The sequence below is a fragment of the Delphinus delphis genome, chromosome X (genome assembly GCF_949987515.2).
Source record: "Delphinus delphis chromosome X, mDelDel1.2, whole genome shotgun sequence".
NCBI lineage: Eukaryota > Metazoa > Chordata > Mammalia > Artiodactyla > Delphinidae > Delphinus > Delphinus delphis.
The window spans coordinates 57,287,206-57,310,222 of NC_082704.1; the positions used below are offsets into that span (position 1 = coordinate 57,287,206).

The 23,017-nt window shown below is 32.8% G+C and overlaps 1 protein-coding gene across 1 annotated transcript in view; it reads left to right on the forward strand.

Moving 5' to 3' along the window:
- Positions 1 to 23,017, forward strand: part of RPS6KA6 (ribosomal protein S6 kinase A6) — a 167,663-nt gene that overhangs the window by 96,941 nt on the left and 47,705 nt on the right. The window contains exons 8-18 of the mRNA XM_060002470.1: positions 245 to 282; positions 7,348 to 7,490; positions 10,098 to 10,168; positions 10,404 to 10,492; positions 11,514 to 11,572; positions 13,263 to 13,365; positions 13,996 to 14,126; positions 14,567 to 14,689; positions 15,219 to 15,308; positions 16,490 to 16,648; positions 18,940 to 19,101. Coding sequence (XP_059858453.1) covers positions 245 to 282; positions 7,348 to 7,490; positions 10,098 to 10,168; positions 10,404 to 10,492; positions 11,514 to 11,572; positions 13,263 to 13,365; positions 13,996 to 14,126; positions 14,567 to 14,689; positions 15,219 to 15,308; positions 16,490 to 16,648; positions 18,940 to 19,101 — 1,168 coding nt within the window. The remainder of the gene's footprint in view (positions 1 to 244; positions 283 to 7,347; positions 7,491 to 10,097; positions 10,169 to 10,403; positions 10,493 to 11,513; positions 11,573 to 13,262; positions 13,366 to 13,995; positions 14,127 to 14,566; positions 14,690 to 15,218; positions 15,309 to 16,489; positions 16,649 to 18,939; positions 19,102 to 23,017) is intronic.

Consider the following 23,017-nt stretch of genomic DNA (forward strand, 5'->3'; position numbering starts at 1 on the left):
CTACTTTTTTCTCCATTAAGTCTTATATTTTAAAGATTATATGAAAATATACGTGAATTATGCAGTTATATGAAACTTACTTTAAAAAGTAATCTTCATAAGATACCCATTGATTTAAATTAGTCATTTCAAAATTTTCCAGTATATCAAATAGATATTGACCTCTTTTATGATGATTTTTATGTAAATGTTTTATGTAAAAATATTTTATCCCACGTTGTTGAATGTGAATTTTGCTTTACAGCATTTTGCTTGATGAAATAGGACATATCAAGTTAACAGGTATGCAAATTTTCTCATTCTACCCTAAGCCTGTTTTATATTTTTTGTCATTTTAATATATATATTTGTCTAAGCCTGTTTTTTTTCCCTCTTTCTTGATTTAATTTGCATTTTGTTTATTTCTTTGGTGAACTAAAATTCATTTAAAGGGTGGATAAGATAACTCTCAGTATGCTCTAATTGTAATACCAAAAAATTATATGGTAGAGTCACTGTCCTCATTAAGAAATGACATTTGGTTTTCTAGGAAAAATCACATCATTTTTGTTTCAGTCTAGGCTGAAAGATTTATCATAAGTAGTTATCACAGTTGAAATATAGTGAATTATAAACTTCTGAACCAAGTGTTTCATAATAAGAGGTTCATTTTATTCTTTCTTTTGTAAAAACACATTTTATTTTACTTTATTTTGAATGTTGAGTGTTTACTGTATGTGAAACACTGATAGTTTTCACAGGACCTTTAGGCATAAGGTATCCTTATTATACCATTAAAAAAAACCTTTACTTTTAAAATAATTATAGACTCACAATAAGTTGCAAAAATAGTACCAAGAGGTCCTGTGTATCGTCACCCAGCTTCCCCCAATGGTGACACTTTACAAAATTACAGTGCATTATCAAACCCAGGAAATTGATAGGTACAGTTACAACTAACTAGACTATATACTTTACTTGAATTTCACCAGTTTTTGCACATATTCTTTTTTTGTTTGTCTTTGTGTATATCTCCATGACATTTTATTCACATATGTAGAGTCAAATACCATCACCACAATCAATAATCAAAACTGATCTATAACCACAAAAGAACTCTCCTGTGCTGCCCATTTCTAGTCACCCTTCCCACCTTCCCTAAATCCTGGCAACCACTTATCTGTTCTATATCTCTAAGTTTGTTATTTTAAGAATATGATATAAATAGAACTGTATAGTAGTCACACACCTGAACATTTATCCTAGAGAAATAAATACTTACATGCACACAAAAAACCTAAACATGAATTTTCATAGCAGCTCTGTTTGTAATAGCCCAAGGCTGGAAATGTCCCAAATGTCCTTCAGAGAGTGAATGGATAAACAAACTGTGATACATCTATGCAATGGAATACTACCCAGCAATAAAAAGGAAATAACTCTTGATATATACAGCAACTTGGATGGACTCAAGGGCATTGTGCTGAGTGAGCCAATCTCAAAAGGTTACTTATGTTTTAAATAGATAGTAAATTCTGTATTTAATTATCAGAATGTTAAAACAGAGATAAAATGAAGATGTGGGCTTTACAGAGAATTTTGGACCAGTACACTTTAAAGGTAAGTTGCTTTAAATTCCTAAGTATACTTCTTCAATGTAAAAATAAAGTATAAAGTTGTTAACTTGAAAGCTCAAGTAAATGTGAGAAAGTTCAAGTAAAGTTTAGTAAATCTTTTTTTGATTCATAGCCTGATTCTCTTTCTACTATATGAAAGAAGTAAAGCAGATTTAAAGAGATTCAAAGAGGATAAGGAAGAGAAATATGAAGAGAACAGTAGAGTTTTGAAATTTTATATAATACATAATTTTTATTTTACAACAGTCAATCTTTAGTTGCAATGCTAATTAGAATTTAATTCTTTTCATTTTTCTTAATAAGTTATGCCTGTTTTGTCATGGGTGAGGAAGAAAGGTGGGGAAAGAGTAGAATAAATTCTACCTATATCTCTCTTCTACATTAAGGTTAATGGGTGAATAATGATGTCAACTTGTTTTATATTTAGTCTTATAATATGAATTCTGCTTTTACACCTTTTGGACTTAAACGGGCTGAGGAGTAAAGAGTAGTTAGAATCAATGTTAATTTATAAGCAAGGGACACAAGGCTTGTGACAGGAAGAAACTGTGATTTATATATATTTTTAAACAATTTAATCTATTTTCCTTTAAAGTGACACCAATATTTCTTTAAAGAAAGTACACAATGATAAATATTAGATAATTTACAGTTTCATGATCATAACAGAATTCAAAGTCTTGTAATGAATAATAAATTTATGGATGTAACCTCACAACATTCCAGTAAGGTTGGTTAAAGTGTGACCATTCATAGCAAGTGTTTTAAGACATTTCATTTTTTTTCATTCTTTCCTTTAATTTCTTTTTATTTTTATACTTCCTTTCTTTTTCTTTATTTTCTTTTTCTTCCTTTCTTGCTTTCTTACCTGCTGTGCCTTTTTCCTCCTTCCTTCCCTTCCTTTTTTCCCTCCTTCTCTTCCTATCTCCTTCCTTCCATTTTGAATACTATCATCGAGTACTATTTGCTCGATGAACTATGGTTATTCTTTTGGTTTATTTGGTGAACTATGTTATTCATTTCTATCACAGCCTGTGGAATTTGTAGAGGAAGCACAGGTCACATTGGCATCTTTTTAGAAGCAGACAGAAAGATTCCATAGCTGTCTCTTCCTGAGTTCAGTTTTCCTTGTTCAAGTTTGCATGCTTTGGCTGGTCTGGTAAATGTGCTAAGTCATGTGTAGTACTTTCAGTGAGCCCTTAGGGTTCTCATTTTAGGCAAAGGATCTAATTTCTCTGAGATATTAACTCAATTAACAACACAGCCCTGTAAATGAAAAGGCAGGAGAGGCCAGAACTGGGAATCAGGTGTGAGGAGAGGGTGCTATGGATGTGGAGGGTCAGGGCATTTGGACAAGGATGGATGTAAGAGTATCACAAACCTGGGTGGGAAAGGGAATCTGGAGTCTCCAGAATCACTTCTGAGGGACATAATTCAGAAGTAATTTTTATAAAGAGAGGGAAGATAAAATATGCAGTGTCAGAAATTAAATCACACAGTACTTGAGCTGAATATTTAAGAAAAAAATGTATACATAAGAAAATAGTTTTAAGTAATTTTTATGGCTATCTGAAAATTAGGCACTGAAATTACTTTTACATATAGTAGATACTCATAAAAGTGTTGTGTTTTGGACATGCTTTTAAAATTTAACGTCTTTAAAAGAGTCATTTAAGGAAACAAAGGTATATCTCACCCCCCCCCCGCCAAAAACCCTTTATATAGCTGATTTCTACATTTTCTTTTCAAATTAGTGTTTTGGAAAAAACACTGATTAACATATGTCTTATTTAATCTTGTAGCTAACTCTTATTATTGTAAAAATTTTTGTCCGTTGATTGCTGAGCAAATTCTAGTGTTAAATGTCAGTTTTGTCAGAAATAGTACAGCAAAGGACCTTTATGGAGTGGTGTAATCTCTGAAAGGTAACAGAGGATAAGAAAATTCTCTTCCCCTCTTCCTTCTCTGTGGACTGGCCAAAGAAGCCAGTGTTCTTCTCTACAAGGTATGTTGTTATATTCAGCTGAACTGACCTCAGAGACTAGGTTTCATTAAATTTAATTTTGAAATGGAATTGCAGAGTTTAAAAGCCTTAAAATGTGGAGAAAGAGCATAGTACATTGAAAAGATTTTTTAAAATTATGCTGAAAATCATAATGCATTCAGTTATTATACAAGAATAAGTAATTTTTAAATGAAAATATTGATTATGGTTAAAAAATCAGTTTCAAGGGGTCCTAAAATTAAGTATTAATATTGTATTTTATTTTAAAAGAGAATTATAGGGCTTATAATTTTTTCATTTATAGAATTAAGGTATAATTTACGTAGAGTAAAACTCATTGTTCTTGTGATAATGGAACTAATTTGTATCTTGACTGCATCATTGTCATTATTGTGGTTGTGATGTTGTAATATAGCTTTGTAAGATAATACCATGGGGGAGACTGGCTAAAGGGTAAACGGGATCTCTGTAGTATTTCACATAATTGCGTGTGAGTCTACAGTTGCCTCAAAATACAAAAGTTTATTTTTTAAAGTTACTTTTTTGTGTATAGTTCTGCAAACTTTGACAAATGCATACAGTCAGCATCAAGATATAAAACAGTTCCCTCACCCCCCAGAATTTTCCCATTATAAATCAATTCTCCCTTTACCCCTTGACAACCACCAATCTGCTTTCTGGTCCTATGGTTTTGCCTTTTCCACAAAATAATATAAATAGGAAGACAGTATATAGTCTTTTGACTCTGGCTTTATTTATTTAGTATGCATTTGAGATTCATCTATATTGTTGTGTGTATCAGTAATTTCTTTTTTTATTGCTGAGTAGTATTCCATTTTATGATGGTACCATGGTTTGTTTATCCAATCCCCAATTAAAGGGCTTTTGGGTTGTTTCCTGTTTTTGACAGTGACAAATAAAGCAACTAGAAATATTTTTGTACAGGTTTTATGTGAACATAATTTTTTATTTCACATCAGTAAATACCCAAGTGGTGGGATTGGTTGATCATATGGGAAGTGTGTGTTTAACTTAATGAGAAACCTCCAAACTGTTTTCCAAAGTGCTTGTACCATTTTGCATACCCATCAGCGATGTATGAGAGTTCCAGTTGCTCTGCATCTGTGCCATTACTTGGTATTGTCAGTATTTTTTTATTTTAGCTCTAGTAAAAGGCATAGAGTAGTACCTCACTGTGATTTTATTTTGCATTTCCCTAACAAATGATGACATTGAGCATCTTTTCATGTATTTCTTTGGAGAAGTGTCTGTTCAGGTTTTTTTGTCCATTAAAAAAATTGGGTTGTTTGTTTTCTTATTACTGAATTTGAGTTTTTAAAAATATACTCTGAATACAAGTCCTTTATATGATATGTGATTTTCAAATATTTTCTCCCAGTCCCTAGTTTCTTTTTGATTTTCTGAACAATATATTTTGAAGAGCACTTTTTGACTTTGATAAAATCCAGTTATCAACTTTTTTCTTTTATGTATTATACTTTTTAAAATATATATATTTATTTTATTTATTTATTTTTGGCTGCATTGGGTCTTTGTTGCTGCATCCAGGCTTTCTCTAGTTGCGGCAAGCGGGGGCTACTCTTCATTGCATTGCATGGGCTTCCATTGCAGTGTCTTCTCTTGTTGCAGATCACGGGCTCTAGGCGCACGGGCTTCAGTAGTTGTAGCATGTGGGCTTCAGTAGTTGTGGCTCACGGGCTCTAGAGTGCAGGTTCTGTAGTTGTGGCGCACAGACTTAGTTGCTCCTCAGCATGTGGGATCTTACCGGACCAGGGCTCGAACTCATGTCCCCTGCATTGGCAGGCAGATTCTTAACCACTGCACCACCAGGGAAGCCCTGGATTATACTTTTGATGTTGTATCTAAGAAATCTTTGCCTAACCCAAGCTCACAAAGATTTTATCCTGTATTTCTTTTGGAAATTTTGTAGTTTTAGGTTTTACACTTAGGTCTATTATTCATTTTGAATTAATGTTTGTTTATGAGGTATGGTATGAGGACGGATATTTGTATATCAATATTCTGTTATTCTGGCACCATTTGTTGAAAAGACTGACCTTTTCTCCATGGAATTGCTTTTACATCTTTGTCAGAAATCAGTTGGCTATATATATAGCCAGTTCTGTTATAATGCAACACATATGATCTTAAAAATCACTGTACTATGCATAATTGCATAGTAAAAAATATGACTTATGGAGAAAATGGTGTTTGGGGTTTAACACTAAAATATATAACCAGTGACACATTAAAGAAAGATAGGAGGCTGTTAAAAATGATGGCATTGATTTATATGTTCTAACTGATTAAGAATAGATAAATACTACAATAAATATGATACCTTACCTTGAAAAAATCCTGAAATTTGCTTCTATAATTGGCATCAGAAAGGTTGCAGTTTGTAAGTTATTGTGAAGTAGTGGGAGGTAAATTATCTGGAATTGGGAGTTCTAATACTACAGGTGAACAGAAGTGGCTTGTAACACACATGATGTGCTGAAATAGCTGGTAGATATTTGACGTGTGTGCATGTATGTATTTCTGCTTGGCTCAGTTCAACTAGGTGCAGTTTTCTAGTGTTTCACCTATTATTTCTTGTGGGCAAAATTGCACATAAACCAAGCTGAAATTTGAAATTCATGTTATATTCGCCAAGCAAACTCTAGTGTTAAATGTCAGTTTTGTCAGAAAAGTACAGCAAAGGACATTTGTGGAGTGGTATAAATCTCTTAAAGGTAACAATAAGGTATCAATCGCATTGGAACAAATTTGCAGTTTTAAAACAAAAATAGCAGAGCGACTGTATATGTCAGTCTATTCTTGGACGCTGTTTTGTTGCATTCATATATGTATGTGTGTGTGTAGTCTTTCTCCAGTACAACGCTGTCTTGATTACTATAGCTTTATAGTAAGTATTGAAGTCAGGTAGTGTGAGTCCTTGAATTTTCCTTTTTTATTCAGACTTGTTTTGGCTATTCTATTTACTTTGTCTTTTTATATAAATTTTAAATTCAGCTTGTTGATTTTTACAGAAGAAATCTTGCTGGGATTTTTATTAATGTTTCATTGACTCTGTAGATCAGTTTAGGGAGAATTGACATCTTTAACAACATTGAATCTTCCAAATCATGACCAGTATCTCTCTCCATTTACTTAGATCTACTCTGATTCCTTTCATTGATGTTTATAGTTTTCAGCATGCAGATCTTGTATATGCATTCTTTGTATATTTATACCTGTGGATTTCATGAGGGTTTTTTGGTGATGTTATAAATAGTACTTTTAAAATTTCACCTTTCAATTTTTTATCTCTAGAAATAAGATTGATTTTTATATATTAGTACCTTTAGCTCTTCTAAGACCATAAAACAAAGTGGAAATTCACCAAAACCAAAGCAAAATTTGCTTTCCTAATATTTTAAAAAGTGCAAATTACTATCATTTTTGTCTTAGTCTGTTTTAAAAATTAGATCACTATGACAGTGTTGATTTAATTTAATTGTCCTTTCAAAATTGTTGAATCATATTCCTGTATAGACATGAAAACATGTATTTTGAGGATGAGGTTTAACTGAGGTAAGGAGCTTTCTTAATGGTAATCGTAGGCCATCATGAGTAGGTTTAATTCATCGTTTAGTTTCTTTTGGTATTTTCTATTTTCTGAAGATCTTCAGATATGTTTTTTGTGTAATATTGTTATTATAGATTTTGGACTCAGCAAAGAATCAGTAGATCAGGAGAAGAAGGCCTACTCATTTTGTGGTACAGTGGAGTATATGGCTCCTGAAGTAGTAAATAGAAGAGGTCATTCCCAGAGTGCTGATTGGTGGTCATATGGTGTCCTTATGGTAAGTAGTGTTTTTTTTTTAATTATGCCAATATACAATTAGTATTGTTTAGAATTTTAATCTGAGTGTTGGGATGTGTTAGGTGAGAATAGGGTTCTCAAGTTCATGACTGTTAAAAAACTTGATTGGCTAGCTGTTATACAATAAAAATTAGGGTTTTGGTGTTCTGATTTCTTTTAGTTGCTAGATTAAAAGGTAAATGGCAGCATTCTTTTACAAGTTATTCAAATTTAAAACTTAGATAAAGGCCTACCAGATTTTAGATTTCAGAATACTGTGTTTAGTAGTTACATGGTATTTTAACTAGGTATCACAGAATTTAGCACCTTATGGTATATTATCTTATTGTCACATTTTTTCAAGCATGTCCCTAGAAAGATTGTAAACCTCTTAAGGAGGGCAATCCTGTCTTCTACTACTTATAATCTCCCACAGTATCTAGCATAATGAGCATATGGACTGACTGATTTGGCATAAGATTAAGCATAGAATTTGTAGTATTAAGTAGGGTGATAAGTGAATAGCTGTTGAATCAGATACAATTTGCTCTAGAAACCTGATAATCCATTTTTGCCTCTTTATCACTGAATTACCGTATGATGTATCAATATATTAAGTGGCTATTATAAGCCTGGGATTTGGTAAGGGCAGTGGGGTGGGAACAGATAGAAGTACAATATTTGGCATTTTCCATGACCTAAGAAAGCATGCTATCTGGTTGGGGAAACAAATGGAATAGCTAAATAAACTGCCTGGAAATACCTTAGAAGTTCAGGCAAGAATTCATATAAGTTGATGTAAGAAAAGCGGAGGAGATAGAACTTAAATTAAGCCCTAAAGAATGGTTAAAATTCAAATAGCTGTGTGTCAAGAAGAATAGTATTGTGATAGTATTAGGAAAGACCTGGAGAACCAGTTTGACTAGAGTAGTAGTGGAGAATGAGGGTGAAGGTGGAGGAAATGAGGCTATAAGCCTATAAGGATTTGCACGCAATTCTCTGGGTGGTTGGAAACTGTTGTAGATTCTTGAACACGACAGTAATTAGAGAAAAAATATATTTTAGGAAAATTAGCCTCGGTAGCATTATATAAATGGCTTGCAAATGGAGGAAACTGAAAGTAGGGAGACCAAGAAGTTCTCCTTAGAAGACAGTTGTAAGATTATAGAATGAAAAAAAGGAGATCTTAAAGACATTTCAAGGTAAGAAGTGGCTGACCTTAGTAACAGATTAAATGCCACAGATGAAGCAGAGGGGAAAGGTCAAAGATAGAGATACCTCTAAAACTTCAGGGGATCGAAAGAAAGGTAGTTCAATAGAAAAGAGATAGCTTGGAAGGACAGATGATTTTGAAAGTGGGGAAATAATTTATTTTTAACACGTTGCATAGGTTATTGTGGGTTAGTGTTTAACCCCTTGATAGTAATGAATTAGGAGAGGGCAGTGGAGAGAGCATCAGAATCATCTGAAGACCTTAAAAAACAACAACAACAACAACAACAGCAACAACAAAAAATTACTCTGCCAGCCAGCATATAGTTTATTTGAGGGGAAGGTGTGATTCCAATGTACTATCCTTCTCTTTTTCTTTTTGTTCTTGCCTTTCCACCTCTTATTCCTCCAGTCCCCAGGAGAGAACCATTATTTTAGGTTTGGGGGCAGGGGACTGGAGCTTGAGAGAGATGATCCCCATACACCATACTTCCCTTCGTCTTCATTCCCTTTCTATGACTCCTACCCCTACCTCTTCAGGCTCCAGTTGAGAACCATTACTTTAGATTTGGAAGGGAAAACTGGGGATTGAGAGAGATTGAAACTGGAATCGATTTGAGAGTCATCAGTCATCAGGAGAGAGTTGAATGCATAAGCTAACTAAGGTTGTAAGTTCAAATAAATGAACAGAGGACTGAGGCCAAAGCCATTTTTGAATCTAAGCTTAAGATTTAAATATTAGGGATATGAAAACGTTTCTCTCTAGTGAGTTATAATGGTCTTCATTTTCAGACCTACTTTTTCTTTTAAATATGATTATTTAATGTTCTAGTTATCCACATTTCAATTAACTCTCTTAGGGAAAAAGTTTTCATTATGCTGTGTACAACTGTCTCAAATTAAAATACATATATCAGTGTGTGGTGTGTGTATCTGTGTGTGTAGCTTCTTGTTTGGTTCCTTTTTTTGTTCGTAAAGAGAGCAAAGGGAATGAGAATGATTATCTTTCTTGAGCATGTATGAATTTGAAATGGCTCAGTACTTATTTTTGCTTTTCTTTCACTGTTAAATGTTTGCTTTAAAAGCTTATCTTTGTTTTAAAAGAAAATGCCTTGTGTCTATTTCCACATTGCTTTGGTTTGAGGAATTTAGGATTGAAAAAATGGTTGGTTACATTTGCTACAAATCACCTCTCATTTGGCCTATATACTGTGGGGTACCAGAGGTGTATTTCCTTAAGTGACCTAGTTTTCTGGTCCTGTTTTGACCTACTATCATGTAGATTCTGCATGATTTGATGATCATGTATTACAAGTCTCATTTTTTTTCCTGAAGAATTTCATTGTAAATTCTAAGTTTTACTAAGTTGACTTGTGGTATTTTTTGTTTGTTTTAGTTTGAAATGCTTACTGGTACTCTGCCATTTCAAGGTAAAGACAGAAATGAGACCATGAATATGATATTAAAGTAAGTGTAAACATTTTTTTTTTCTTTTGGGAAAAATTCCTTGGTTTCAGTTTTGAGAAACTTGTTATGGTTTTCATTTGACACAAAAGAACATTTTTCACTGTCTCATTCCCTTCCACCGTATAGGGGACATTATTTGCCATTGTGATAGCATTCTTTAAAATTATTTTTGGGATTTATAAATTTAGAAGTATGGCTAGATTTAAATGAAATTTTCTGAAATCCTCTTTTCCAGAGCAAAACTTGGAATGCCGCAGTTTCTTAGTGGTGAAGCACAAAGTCTTCTAAGGATGTTATTCAAAAGGAATCCAGCAAATAGATTGGGTATTATTTATTTTCTTAGCTTTTATAACAATATACTACATGCTTTGGGAGAATAATTATGACTTTATGTTTTCTGGCCTAAGTTCATTTACTACTGTTATGTGTTTATACGTAGAATTCTATGTTTTATGTATGCAAAGATTCCAGTAAACTCTGTTATACCCATCATTAAAAATGGAGTGGTCTAGTTATTCAGAACTTATGTTTAATATATATCATTATATCATATGAATGTCTCTTTTGACATAATTCACAGAGTTCTCCCTTCTATAGGTAATCCTTTTAGATATTTGAAGATAATTATTTTGTCCCTTCCAATATTCATCAAGATAAATGTTATGTTTCCATAACTTCTCATTATTTGGCTACTTTCTAGTAGCCTTTCCCTGGATCCAAATGTGATCCTATTATCCTGTTTATGTCCATGTGTTAAAATTTCGATGCCACTTTATTCATTGCATTTTTAATTTGGCCTATAGATATGAGATCATAAATTGCATTATGAAGAAAATGAAGGGGCTTCCCTGGTGGCGCAGTGGTTGAGAGTCCGCCTGCCAATGCAGGGGACACAGGTTCGTGCCCCAGTCCGGGAAGATACCACATGCCATGGAGCAGCTGGGCCCGTGAGCCATGGCCGCTGAGCCTGCACGTCCAGAGCCTGTGCTCCATAACGGGAGAGGCCACAACAGTGAGAGGCCGGTGTACCGCAAAAAAAAAAAAAAAAAAAGAAAATGAAAATTGCTTAAATTTTAATGCTATGTTAGACATGATTTTTATTTGATTCAGAAGGTATTTTAGTATTTCATGATACCCTATGTGCTTCAGCATGAACATCAACTATTTTTTTTATTATATTGAATTCAGAGGACCAATTAATAAAACATCAGATAAGAAATTGTAAACTTTTCACTTCAAGGAATCTATGAAATGTGTGTACTCCTATTTACAGATAATAGCCTGGAAGCCAGGTAAGCAGATTAAAAAATTCAGACTGGTAAAAACATTCTTTCCATTTTTATAGGTTCAGAAGGAGTTGACGAAATCAAAAGACATCTTTTTTTTGCAAATATTGACTGGAATGTAAGTTCAGTAGCAAGTTCGTTACTGAGTACCTTTAATAAAAGCAAAAACTCAAGAGTAAATGGTAATATATGGACTTTGCTGATAAACTTAATCCATTTGTTTTATTTTTAGTATGAGATTTTATTTACAGGTGTAGCATTTCATGCAATTACCTTGAACCAGTAGATGTGTGGATGATATGTAGTAAATTTTTGTTGCTCATTTGTCTTACCTGTTAAATATGGTTAATATTCTCCCCTATTCTAGGTTGGGGAATGTGGGGGGAAGAAGAGAAAGGAGAAAGGGAATGAATCATAGGACAGATTCTTATAGAAAAATGAATTCTAAAGAATCTAAGATGTTATTTGATTTCAAATGGTTCTTTGTCATATATTAGAACAAATTTAATTTGTTAAGAAGTGAAAATCTTTGTATATAGGTATTTTACTAAATTTTGAGAGAACATGAAAACAGAAACATTGTGAAATTCTGCAAAGTCATGTATTAAATTTTTTTAAGTTGCAACTCCCAGACTAATGAGCTTTTCTTAGAAAAGCTCACTTTTTATTGTTGTTTACAACTCAGCTTTATGTATTTTATGTACTATTAATCATCATAGGTAAGTGTTTTTGATTATTTAATTCTGGCACTGGTATTGAAAATTATCCCTAAAGAAAAAGTGTCTCTTTTGGTTTCTAAGGCAGGGGTAGAGAGCCACTAGTCACTGACCAAATTATTATTTCTTCTGGCTTGTAGAACAGGTTTCAGAAGTTAATATTTTGATTTAGTTTTTATAGTTGTAAAACTGCAACACATTAATAGTATTAATAACCTGAAAGGCCACACAGTGAACATACTGCATGGGAGTCTGCCCTTTGTCACATCTGTGTGCATCCCTCTTTCGGTGTCCTTGCATTCCCTTGTCATTTTTTTCTAATGCTTCTCTGCTCTTCCTTTTTCTTTAACTAGAAAAACTAGAAATGATTTTTCCATTATTTTTATATCTAAACAGTTTGTTTATTCTTCTTAAATAATAAGAGTGGAATGTGTACATGTTTAAATAAATGAAAATTACTTTAAAGTAATCCTCTATTAATTTTCCCTCACTGTGAGACTGTGAGCTTTTAAAAAAGTAGATTTCCAAAAAATAGTTATGTTGTAAGATATTTTATATGTCTTTCCAAAACATAAATTTTAGGAAGTTAGATTGTTAGACAAGTTTCAATTTTTGAATTCTATAAAAAGAGCTCTAATCAGTGCATCTAATATATATTATTATGTGAAAACAAAATAGGTATAATGCATATTTCTTGGAGTTAGACTAATTATTAATTTTGATATCCTAGAATGTTATTAGTTATTTCTGCATGGTAACATTGTGATATGTTCTGTATGGTTATTTTACCAGTGAGAATTCAAGTCAGTTTTTGAAATCCAAAACTGAACAGAATTATTCCTCGTGAATGCAACCTGTGGCATTGCTGCTGTGTTTCTTGGTCTCATTTGATTCTGTACATTATCTCTCAAGTTTAGATGATACACAGAATTTGGTTAACAGGTTAGAATTTGGTTAACAGGTATCTGAAGCCTGTTGAAATTTCATTTATGAAATTGTGAGTCTTCTGTTAAGGACTGTGAATATCATGTTCTGCTTTAATAATTTTTCAAGTATTAATACATTTCTGTGTTATTCTGTTATTTCTTCTAGAAATTATATAAGAGAGAAGTTCAGCCTCCTTTCAAACCGGCTTCTGGAAAACCAGATGATACTTTTTGTTTTGATCCTGAATTTACTGCAAAAACACCTAAAGGTAATGCATGTTTATGTGTAACATAAGGGCTTTTATTCAGTTAGATGGTTAAAAAAGTAAACTAGCTTCTTAGGTAAAAACTAAAAGAATTGTAAGTTTGCAGAGGGTGGTTTGCCCTGTGTGGAAGTGTGGATCCTATATACAGCATTGCTTGGACACCTTTCAAACAGAGGCTTTACATGGGAAGTATTTACTAGGGAAGCAGAGACTAGAGCAAAGGGTGAACGTTTTCTTTTTTTCTTACTTTAAAAGTTTTTTGACATGCTAATGCATTAAAGGATGGGGATAAGAGGTAAGATATGAGATATATCACTCTGACTCTTATAGTTTACAATTTAATGAGGTTTACTTTTATTGGCATCTGTTTCATACATTCATCAACAAATATTGAATACCTACTATGTACTAAGCAGTGACAGTGTAGAAGTGAACAGAACAGACAAAAATTATAATCTACATGGAGCTTGCATAATAGTATGGGGAAACAGATAATATAAAATAAATCAAATACCTAATATAGTATGTCTGATGATAACATTTAATGGTTTCCTTTATATTCAAAGAAATGTTCGCATTTCATATCATAAAATTCTGTGTAGTTCTAATTAAATATAATTATTTGGACATTAGATTCTCCTGGTTTGCCAGCTAGTGCTAATGCTCATCAACTCTTCAAAGGATTCAGCTTTGTTGCAACTTCTATTGCAGAAGAATACAAAATCACTCCAATCACAAGTGCAAATGTATTACCAATTGTTCAGGTAAATTCCACTTAGATTATTCAGATTGGGGATAATTATTTCTTTCAGTTATTGCTAATGGATTTACAGTGGTTTTTAAGTGATTTTCAACTGCTTCATTTATCTCTGTATAATGAATTAAAGATGTCTCCATATGTTTTGGAAAAAAGCAGACAGTAGTAACCTTTAATTATATTTATGTGATCTCTTTTGGCAAGAAAATGTAATGGGTGATGTATTAGCTAGTTGATTTAATTATTGTATTGGCTTTGGGGGTCTAGAAAGTCTACAATTTAGGATCAGTTCAGAATCTGTGTAAACCATTTATAAATACTGATAAAACTTCTCTAGAATTATTCTTGATTTTTAAAAGATTTAAGAAGAATGTATACTTAGGAGAGAAGATAAAAAATGTGAAACCATATCATTCTATTTTGTATTTTACTTTTTAACAAAAACAGATAAATGGAAATGCTGCACAATTTGGTGAAGCGTATGAATTGAAAGAGGATATTGGTGTTGGCTCCTATTCTGTTTGCAAACGATGCATACACACTGCTACCAACATGGAATTTGCAGTGAAGGTATTGTCTCTGAGGCTAACTTTTTTTGTTTGTTTTATATGTATAAGTTAAATTGCAGGTCAACTGACAGACAGTTTTTCAGTGGAGCAAGTGGAGAAAGCAAAGATAAAATGATGAGGAAAACCTCTTACGACTTAATATTTTCATTTTGAATTTCTTTCCAAGACTTTATTTTGTTCAATAAAAAAAGACTTATTTTGGAGGAACAGTGTGTTTCATGAATGTCTTGCTTTTGAATAATTTTATTTTAATGTAGTATGTTAAGATTGAGCAATTGTGACAATTACTGTCACATTTGGATCAAATTATCAGTATAGTTTTAGTTAGATGGAATATAATGTTGAAGAAAGTGCTCTGTTTTTTATTGTTTCAGTTATAGGAAATTTTTAAATATTAAAATAATGTGAGACAAACATTACTCTGGAGTTTTATTATTTGCTTGAAAATATAACCAAATTTAAATTATGTCATTCATTTTTAGACAAAGAAAATATTTTTCCTCTGAGATTTTTCTTGTCTTATTTCTTAGATCATTGACAAAAGTAAAAGAGACCCCTCAGAAGAAATTGAAATTTTGATGCGCTATGGACAACACCCTAACATTATCACTTTAAAGGATGTAGGTATTTAAAATCTGTGTATCAGCTAAGCTAATGAAGTTATGACTTGGCACTTTATTTTCTTATTGAAACTTTTCATGTCCATGGTATGTTTACTTTCATGCCACAAAATCTTAAGACTCTTAAATTTGCCACTTCAGTTCTTCTTTTTCCCCTGATGATTTTATACTACTACCCTTCTTATAAAACGTCAGAAAGGAACTATGATGGTTGGTAAATGAGAGTGTCCTGATTACTTGAATGTATTCTAGCTGTTAACTAGTTAACATTATCACCAGCAACATTTATTATTCTCTAGTACTACAAGTATAGAAGATACAGGAGATTGGGAATCTGCCAAATTCTAGGAGATTTTACTTTCTTGATTGTACAGCAATTGGCTGTAGCACTGTGTATTGTTGCTTGGCTGAAATAGTATTAGTCTACTTTTTTAAAAGTGAACATATGACTCATAGTAATAGATGTTACTGAATGCTGACTTTTCATGTAAAGAAAATAATGCTCTTTCCTCTGTAGAAAAGGCAGACAATAAACCATCACCTTGATCAGTTTGTTTCAGATAATATGATATACATTTTGATTTATAATCCTTAAATAGTATTTTATATATATGTAAATGTATGTATGTGTGTGGATAGATAGATATATGTCTACACATATGTGTTTGTATGTGTAGATGTAGATATCACGTGCTCTGAATAAAAGGGTGTACATATTTTTAATATATTCTCCTTGATATAGTATTTGAATTCAACAAATATTTAAGACACCATGTCAGATAATAGACTATGGGGAAGATATTAAAAAACAAATAATATATTTACTGCCAGAAGGAAGCTTACTATCGTTAAGGAAGGAAAGTGCCTATAATACAGTAAAAAAGTGAGACAGATGCCATTTGAGAGGCACAAAGTTCTATTTTTCCATTTATATTCTTTGATGAAGTATAACAGAAAACTTCAAAAGCTAATACAATTATATGTTTAACATGGTCTCACAGAATGGTGTAAGAGTCCATTTAGCCAGTTTAACCTTCAGTAGAACCTGCACTATATTAATACTAAAGGAATAATATTTTTTAACACTAGAGGTTCATTAGAAAAGCAAAGTAAATATAATTTAAAACATTTCAGAATTGTAATTATAAATAATATCATTTTGAAAATATGTTCTTTTTTAGGTTTATGATGATGGTAGATATGTTTACCTTGTTACGGATTTGATGAAAGGAGGAGAGCTACTTGACCGTATTCTCAAACAAAAATGTTTTTCAGAACGGGAAGCTAGTGATGTACTGTTTATAATAACTAACACAGTTGACTATCTTCATTGTCAAGGAGTAAGTTGTAGTTATAGTCTTCCTTTTAATTCTGGGGCTTATATCTTCACAAAATAATATATAGGATATAACACCTAAAATGAATTACTTTTTATCACATATTTTTATACGGAATAGCCTAATAAAATTCATAATTTAGTGAAGGTTATAGGATTAGGAAATTGGGTAATACCTTATTAATTTTCTTCACTCTACCTGTTAGCCCTAATTTAATAGCATATTAGTTTTAAAAGTGGTTTGAATTATATATCTAACCTTGACTTTTAAATTATTAAACCTAATCAAACTTAAAAGTGAAACATAAAAGAGTTATCCAAGGGCATGTTGTGAATATTATTCAGATTATACTATGCCTAGCATGAAAGTTCTGGCAAGACTGCATAACTTGATTGTTGCCAGCCCCTCCCCCAATACAGTAAGAAATTTGGATTCTAAACATTTGAAGTATTACTATATTGAAATTTCTAGTGGAGGTGCAGGCCTGTTATTTTGCTTCCTATCTCTTCATAAAGAAAGCAAATGAACTGAGTTATCAAAACAAGGTAACTTTTATTGTATATATAGCTAAACAAGAAAAGAGAGTCACAAATAATTTAAAAATGTAAGTTTGAATAGTTGTAGTAGTAGATATGTACCCACTTACATATAAACAATAAAACAATGAACGACTCAGAAATGACATAATGAAAATTCTACAGGGGCCAGAACTCATTTTTGAGTGTGGTTTTACAGAGTACGTTTTCAGCATTTTGAAATGTAAATTGTATAATGCTAAAGGAGTAGTTCTATAATAATTTAATTCCTTGATTGTCTTTATCAACACACTCTAAAATAAAGGATGACCAGAATTTTTGAGAAGAAGAAAATGATAAACATCTCTTTTGTTTATTATTTTAGAAATTAAACACTACATCAATTAGGTAAATTAATGACAAACGTGTTGAGCATTTCTACATGCCAGACATTATAAAAGGTATTGCAGATTCAACCATGGGTTTAAGTCTTGATCCTTGTCTTGAAAGACCTTTTAATGTAGTAAACTGCTGATTAAAAATAGGACTAGATTGAATGAAGTAGATAGTGTATCAGAAAGAAAATCATCACAGAGAATTTCAGAATATTTTCCATTTCTAGCATTTCATTTGGTTCTTACTGTTTCTATTTTTCTGCCGAGTTTTCATGCATTGAAAGTGTTTTGTTTTACTACGTTATTTTTTTAAATTTCTCTTATATTTATTTAGTCTTGTGAATGTTGAACAAAGGCATTTTGATGAGCTATAATTGACATACAACATTGTGTACGTTTAAGGTGTACAGGTTGATTTGAGACATTTATATGTTATTTTGCCACCATAGCATTACCTAGCACATCTATCATATCACAATAATAGCCACTTTAAAATGCTTGCTGTTAGGTCCAACATGGTTTATATTGGAGTTGGAATTCATTTTCTTTTTTCTTGAAACTGTGATCTGTTTTGGGGGGAGGGGTTCTTTGTATATCAGATAATTTTGGATTGTGTACTGCACATTTGTGTATTAACATACGGAGATTTATTATATTCTGTTATTTTTCTCCAGTGATTATTTTTTGTTTTGTTTTCAGTGGGTAATTTTCTTAGGAGGGTTTGTGCTGAAAAATCTGCTTTGTGACAAGTATGTACTCCCCACCAGAGTCTTGTCTCCTTTTGCTCATTCCCCAGTACCTTCAAGGTAGTTGATTTTTCTACTTAGGTTTTATAGTTGTTTACCGTGGGGAGGGGGTGTTGAGTAGGGTCTTAGTCCATTATATCTACAAGTGGAACTGATAATTGAGTTTTGAGGTTGGAAGTGGTTAACAAAACTGGTGGCTTGATAAAAACTGGCACATCTGGGGCTTCCCTGGTGGCGCAGTGGTTGAGAGTCCGCCTGCCGATGCAGGGGACACGGGTTCGTGCCCCGGTCCAGGAGGATCCCACATGCCACGGAGCGGCTGGACCCGTGAACCATGGCCGCTGAGCCTGCGTGTCTGGAGCCTGTGCTCCACAACGGGAGAGGCCACAACAGTGAGGGCCCACGTACTGCAAAAAGAAAAAAACAAAAATAAAAAACCTGACACATCTGTCTGATAGAGATAATTTTGTCTGTGTACTTCAGGTTGTCAGGGCCATCATGGTTGGAGAAAGTATCATTTTCAAAATTTTATGATTGAGACATTTCCCTTTCCTGGAAATATATTAACTTACAATGTTTTATTCCACAGATATTTAGTTAGCTATAGAATTGTAAAGCTTTTTTTTTTAATGTTCAAGGTTGTTCATCGTGATCTTAAACCCAGTAATATTTTATACGTGGATGAATCAGCCAATGCAGACTCCATTAGGATCTGTGATTTTGGGTTTGCAAAACAACTTCGAGGAGAAAATGGACTTCTTTTAACTCCATGCTACACTGCAAACTTTGTGGCACCTGAGGTATTCTTTAAAACTTCAGTATTTGCCTTTCATTCTTTTCCTTTAGTTAAATGTATTTGATATCATGTATATGTTATGGTAGGTAGGTAAAAGCTGAGTTATCTTGTCCTTTCCCAGCTATAAAGCTCTTTAAATCATTGAATTCTGATAACTCCCAATATAAATATTCAAACTAATAACTAGCATCTGAAACCAACCTGAATGCAATAATCAGATTATTCTATTCTGCTGGGTTACATGGTGGTTTCAGAATCATACCCTTTTAGAGCAGGGCAGAGAGTGAAGATAACCTCACCTTAAACATATTAAATATTCTAAAGGAGGAAACTGAGGCTCAAAATACTTAATATCAGCATTCACTGTGTAACAAAGCCAGGATAGATTTTCAGATATTTTGGTTTGTGCTGAACATGAAGTGATTTATATTGTTTAGCATTATACATAACATGGGCAATGCCATCCCCGATTATCTTTAAGATCTTCTAATTCATGGAGAAAACAGCTTCACAGGGTTTTTTTAATAAGCGGTAGGGTTTTTCTTGGCAAATAACATTCGTATGTAGATCTTAGAAGAGACAGGAAAGGTGAAGATGAGGAAGTCAAGGGGTGCACGTTTCACATTTGGCAAGCTCCAGCAGTCTGTCAGTTCTGATAATGGGGATGGGAGCTTTGACAGTAGCAACTCCCACAGCAGTGAAAGTATGGGTGATGAAAAATGAATCAGGGATGGCATTGGTCATATAGATTGTTTATAAGTTTTCTTTGTAAAAGTCAAGAACTGTTCTTATATGTTATGAATAATGCTAAGTCATATGAATTATCGGATGTTTAACACAAATGAAAATACACAGATATCCTCAGGTTAGAAAAATTGAATTTTCCAAGTCAGAAGAAGAATAAAATAATTTGAGGATGAATTCCTATCTCATGTGCATGTTTTTTTTTGCATTAAATACTAGTCCTTTATGGATAATATTGCACATCAGATATAATACAAGACACAGCATATTTCTTATATTGAAATATCAACAAATCTGTATTTTAATGTAGCTATTAGAAAAATAATATTTCTAGTGATGAAAAGAGAAACATAGAAAATAGGAAAATAACTTTCTAATAGTGAAAAGTTCCCATGTTAAAATTTATTAAATCTTCCTTTAAGATGTTAATGTTGAGGAAGAAGTATAACACCTGCTTTACAGGGTTTTTATGATAAGATTTTCCCTGTAAGAAATTGTGTATGTATGCAGAGAATGTGCTCTAATCTATATTTTAATTATATTCATAGAATAATGAATGTACAAATTTTTATCACATTAAAATATATAGAAACTGTATGTCCCAAAACAAAAATTGCGATGCATGCATGATCCAAGAAGGGGTTATTGTACTGCCCCCAGATGTAAGAGATATCTTAGGCATAAAAAATTAGCTTTTCTAGGGCATTTTAATGGTTTTATAGAATAGGAAGATAGAAATTTGAGATTAAGGTTCTTCTGTTAAATATAGGGTATACTGTATATTTCTCATTTCATTAAAATGAAAAATATACAGTATGTCTGTGTTTAGATTAATGGTTAGGTAAACATTTTTAGATTAATGGCTAGGTAAACATTTTCCTAGGTAAATGAGTACAAATCTGCAGAGTAGAATACAGCCCATTGATGCTTTTTATCCTAACAGACTTCCATTGTAGTAAGACACTCTCACCATTGTAATAGTGAAGGTTTTCAGGTGGGCATGTGGAGACCACTTGTCTGTAACTAATGCCTCTAGTGTCTGAACTACCTTTGGCTAGGTTATAATTTGTATTTTCAAAATGCTTTGAAAAGTTTTATTATCAAGAGCTGAAGCCTCTGCTAGCAATCAATGCATATTTGTAAATTGTTATAAATGTAAAACAGGTTTGGGGTAAGATTTGTTTCTAAAATTTCAGACCCCTTCAAAAATTATTAGTGAAGTGAAATGCATTATCTTTTCAACTAGAATCAGAAAGATTCAAGTATCCATGCAGATATTTGAATAAATAATAGCATTTATGAGAGTATAAATTCATTATTCATCACAGTTCATTAAGATCCCTTATTTGCTAAAAGAGAAACTAATTAGTAGTACTAATTTCAGCTGAACAATAAGGAATATTCATTCACTTTTTTGATATGCATCAATTCAGTCAACCTCTTAAGGCTTATTTACTTAATAGATGTGCTTTTGTACTATACCTATGTCACAAAAATTAATGTATCTCAAAAAATATTTATTCTTTTATAAAAGCAAATCTATCATATTATTTAACTGACATTTAATGTCTACTGAGGTCTAAGAATGATCCTGAACTAAAGGAATTTACAATATATTGGATGGATGCTATGCCTGCAACTCTTTTTAAAAAGTAAATGTGAAATTACCCTGCTTTGCTCTGGCTTTAGGCTGTCATATGTTTTCCTCCAAATATGAATTTATCTGAATGAGCATCTCTGTCTATGTTACATTTTGATGATTTGGGAAGCCAAATGAAAGAGAAAGTAAAGTCATTAACTACTTTAATTTTGACTTCTATCTTCTTTGTATTTAACTTGATGCAAGTAAGAAGGTATGAAGCACGTTACTTTCTACATTGTACTCTTTCCTTCATCCCGCTACCTTGCCTTTTTTTTTATGGCTGTATGTTCTTACTATTAATAGGACATTGAGATCTAGAACAAAAGTAGACTGCCTCTTCTTTACAGCTACAAAATGGGTTTAAGTGTGTGGTAAAGCTAAACCAAGTTTTTCATGATTGATCCTAATTAGATTAAGCAATATGATCCCTCCAGTGCCTTTCTTCTCATTAACTCTGAAGGTTTTGGGAGTATGAAATACCTATAGCTGACTCACTGATTAACCCTTGCCTGTCCAACTAGTTCACTAAGCAGTCCCTCAGCCTTGGCTTTGCATTGGATCATCCGGGAACCTTTAAAAATATTGTCCTAAGGGAACCAGGGAAAACATGGTGATGCCCAGAACTGCAAGAAATGATGAGAGGGCTTCCCTGATGTAGCAGTGGTTAAGAATCCTCCTGCCAATGCAGGGGACATGGGTTCGAGCCCTGGTCCAGGAAGATCCAACATGCCGCAGAGCAACTAAGCCTGTGCACCACAACTACTGAGCCTGTGCTCTAGAGCCTGTGCTCCACAACTACTGAAGTCCACATGCCTAGAGCCCATGCTCCACAACAAGAGAAGCCACTGCAATGAGAAGCCCGTGCACCGCAACGAAGAGTAACCCCCACTCACCGCAACTAGAGAAAGCCTGCGCACAGCAACAAAGACCCAATGCAGCCAAGAATTATAAATAAATTAAATAAATAAATGTATTTTAAAAAAAAAGGAAGTGATGAGAAAAGGAAAGAGATAAGGGAAAAAAGCAGGAGAGGTTTATGTTTCACTAGAGGATGCCAGGTTAGGCTTATCGTGATGTGAATTGTTTAGCTCTACCTCATTATTTATTAGGGCCTTTGTAGTCTCCACTAGTGTTATTTACATAAGCCAGTTAAATAGGTATTTTGATAGCCTATTCAGCTTCCCAAGTTTGCAGATACGTGTGCTCTTATAAATACACTTTGACTATGAAAAAAACATTATATCTTGAATTTTAAGTTAGTTAGATACGTATTATTCAAGTCTGGCCATTGTCAAAGCTAAACATTAATATTTTTAGCCTTTTATAAATGAAATGTGCATTCTGGTGGTTATACAGTCCCCAGTGTTAACGCATTAATAATGTTTCTATTTTGTTCCTATGTCTAAAGGCTTTAGCAGTGGGCTTGTTTTTCTAAATTTAAAAAAAGGCCTCATTTCACCTCAGACTAGCTATTAACTTCACAGAGAATATTCACATGAATATATAATAAATATGTTATTTGATTTTTATTAAT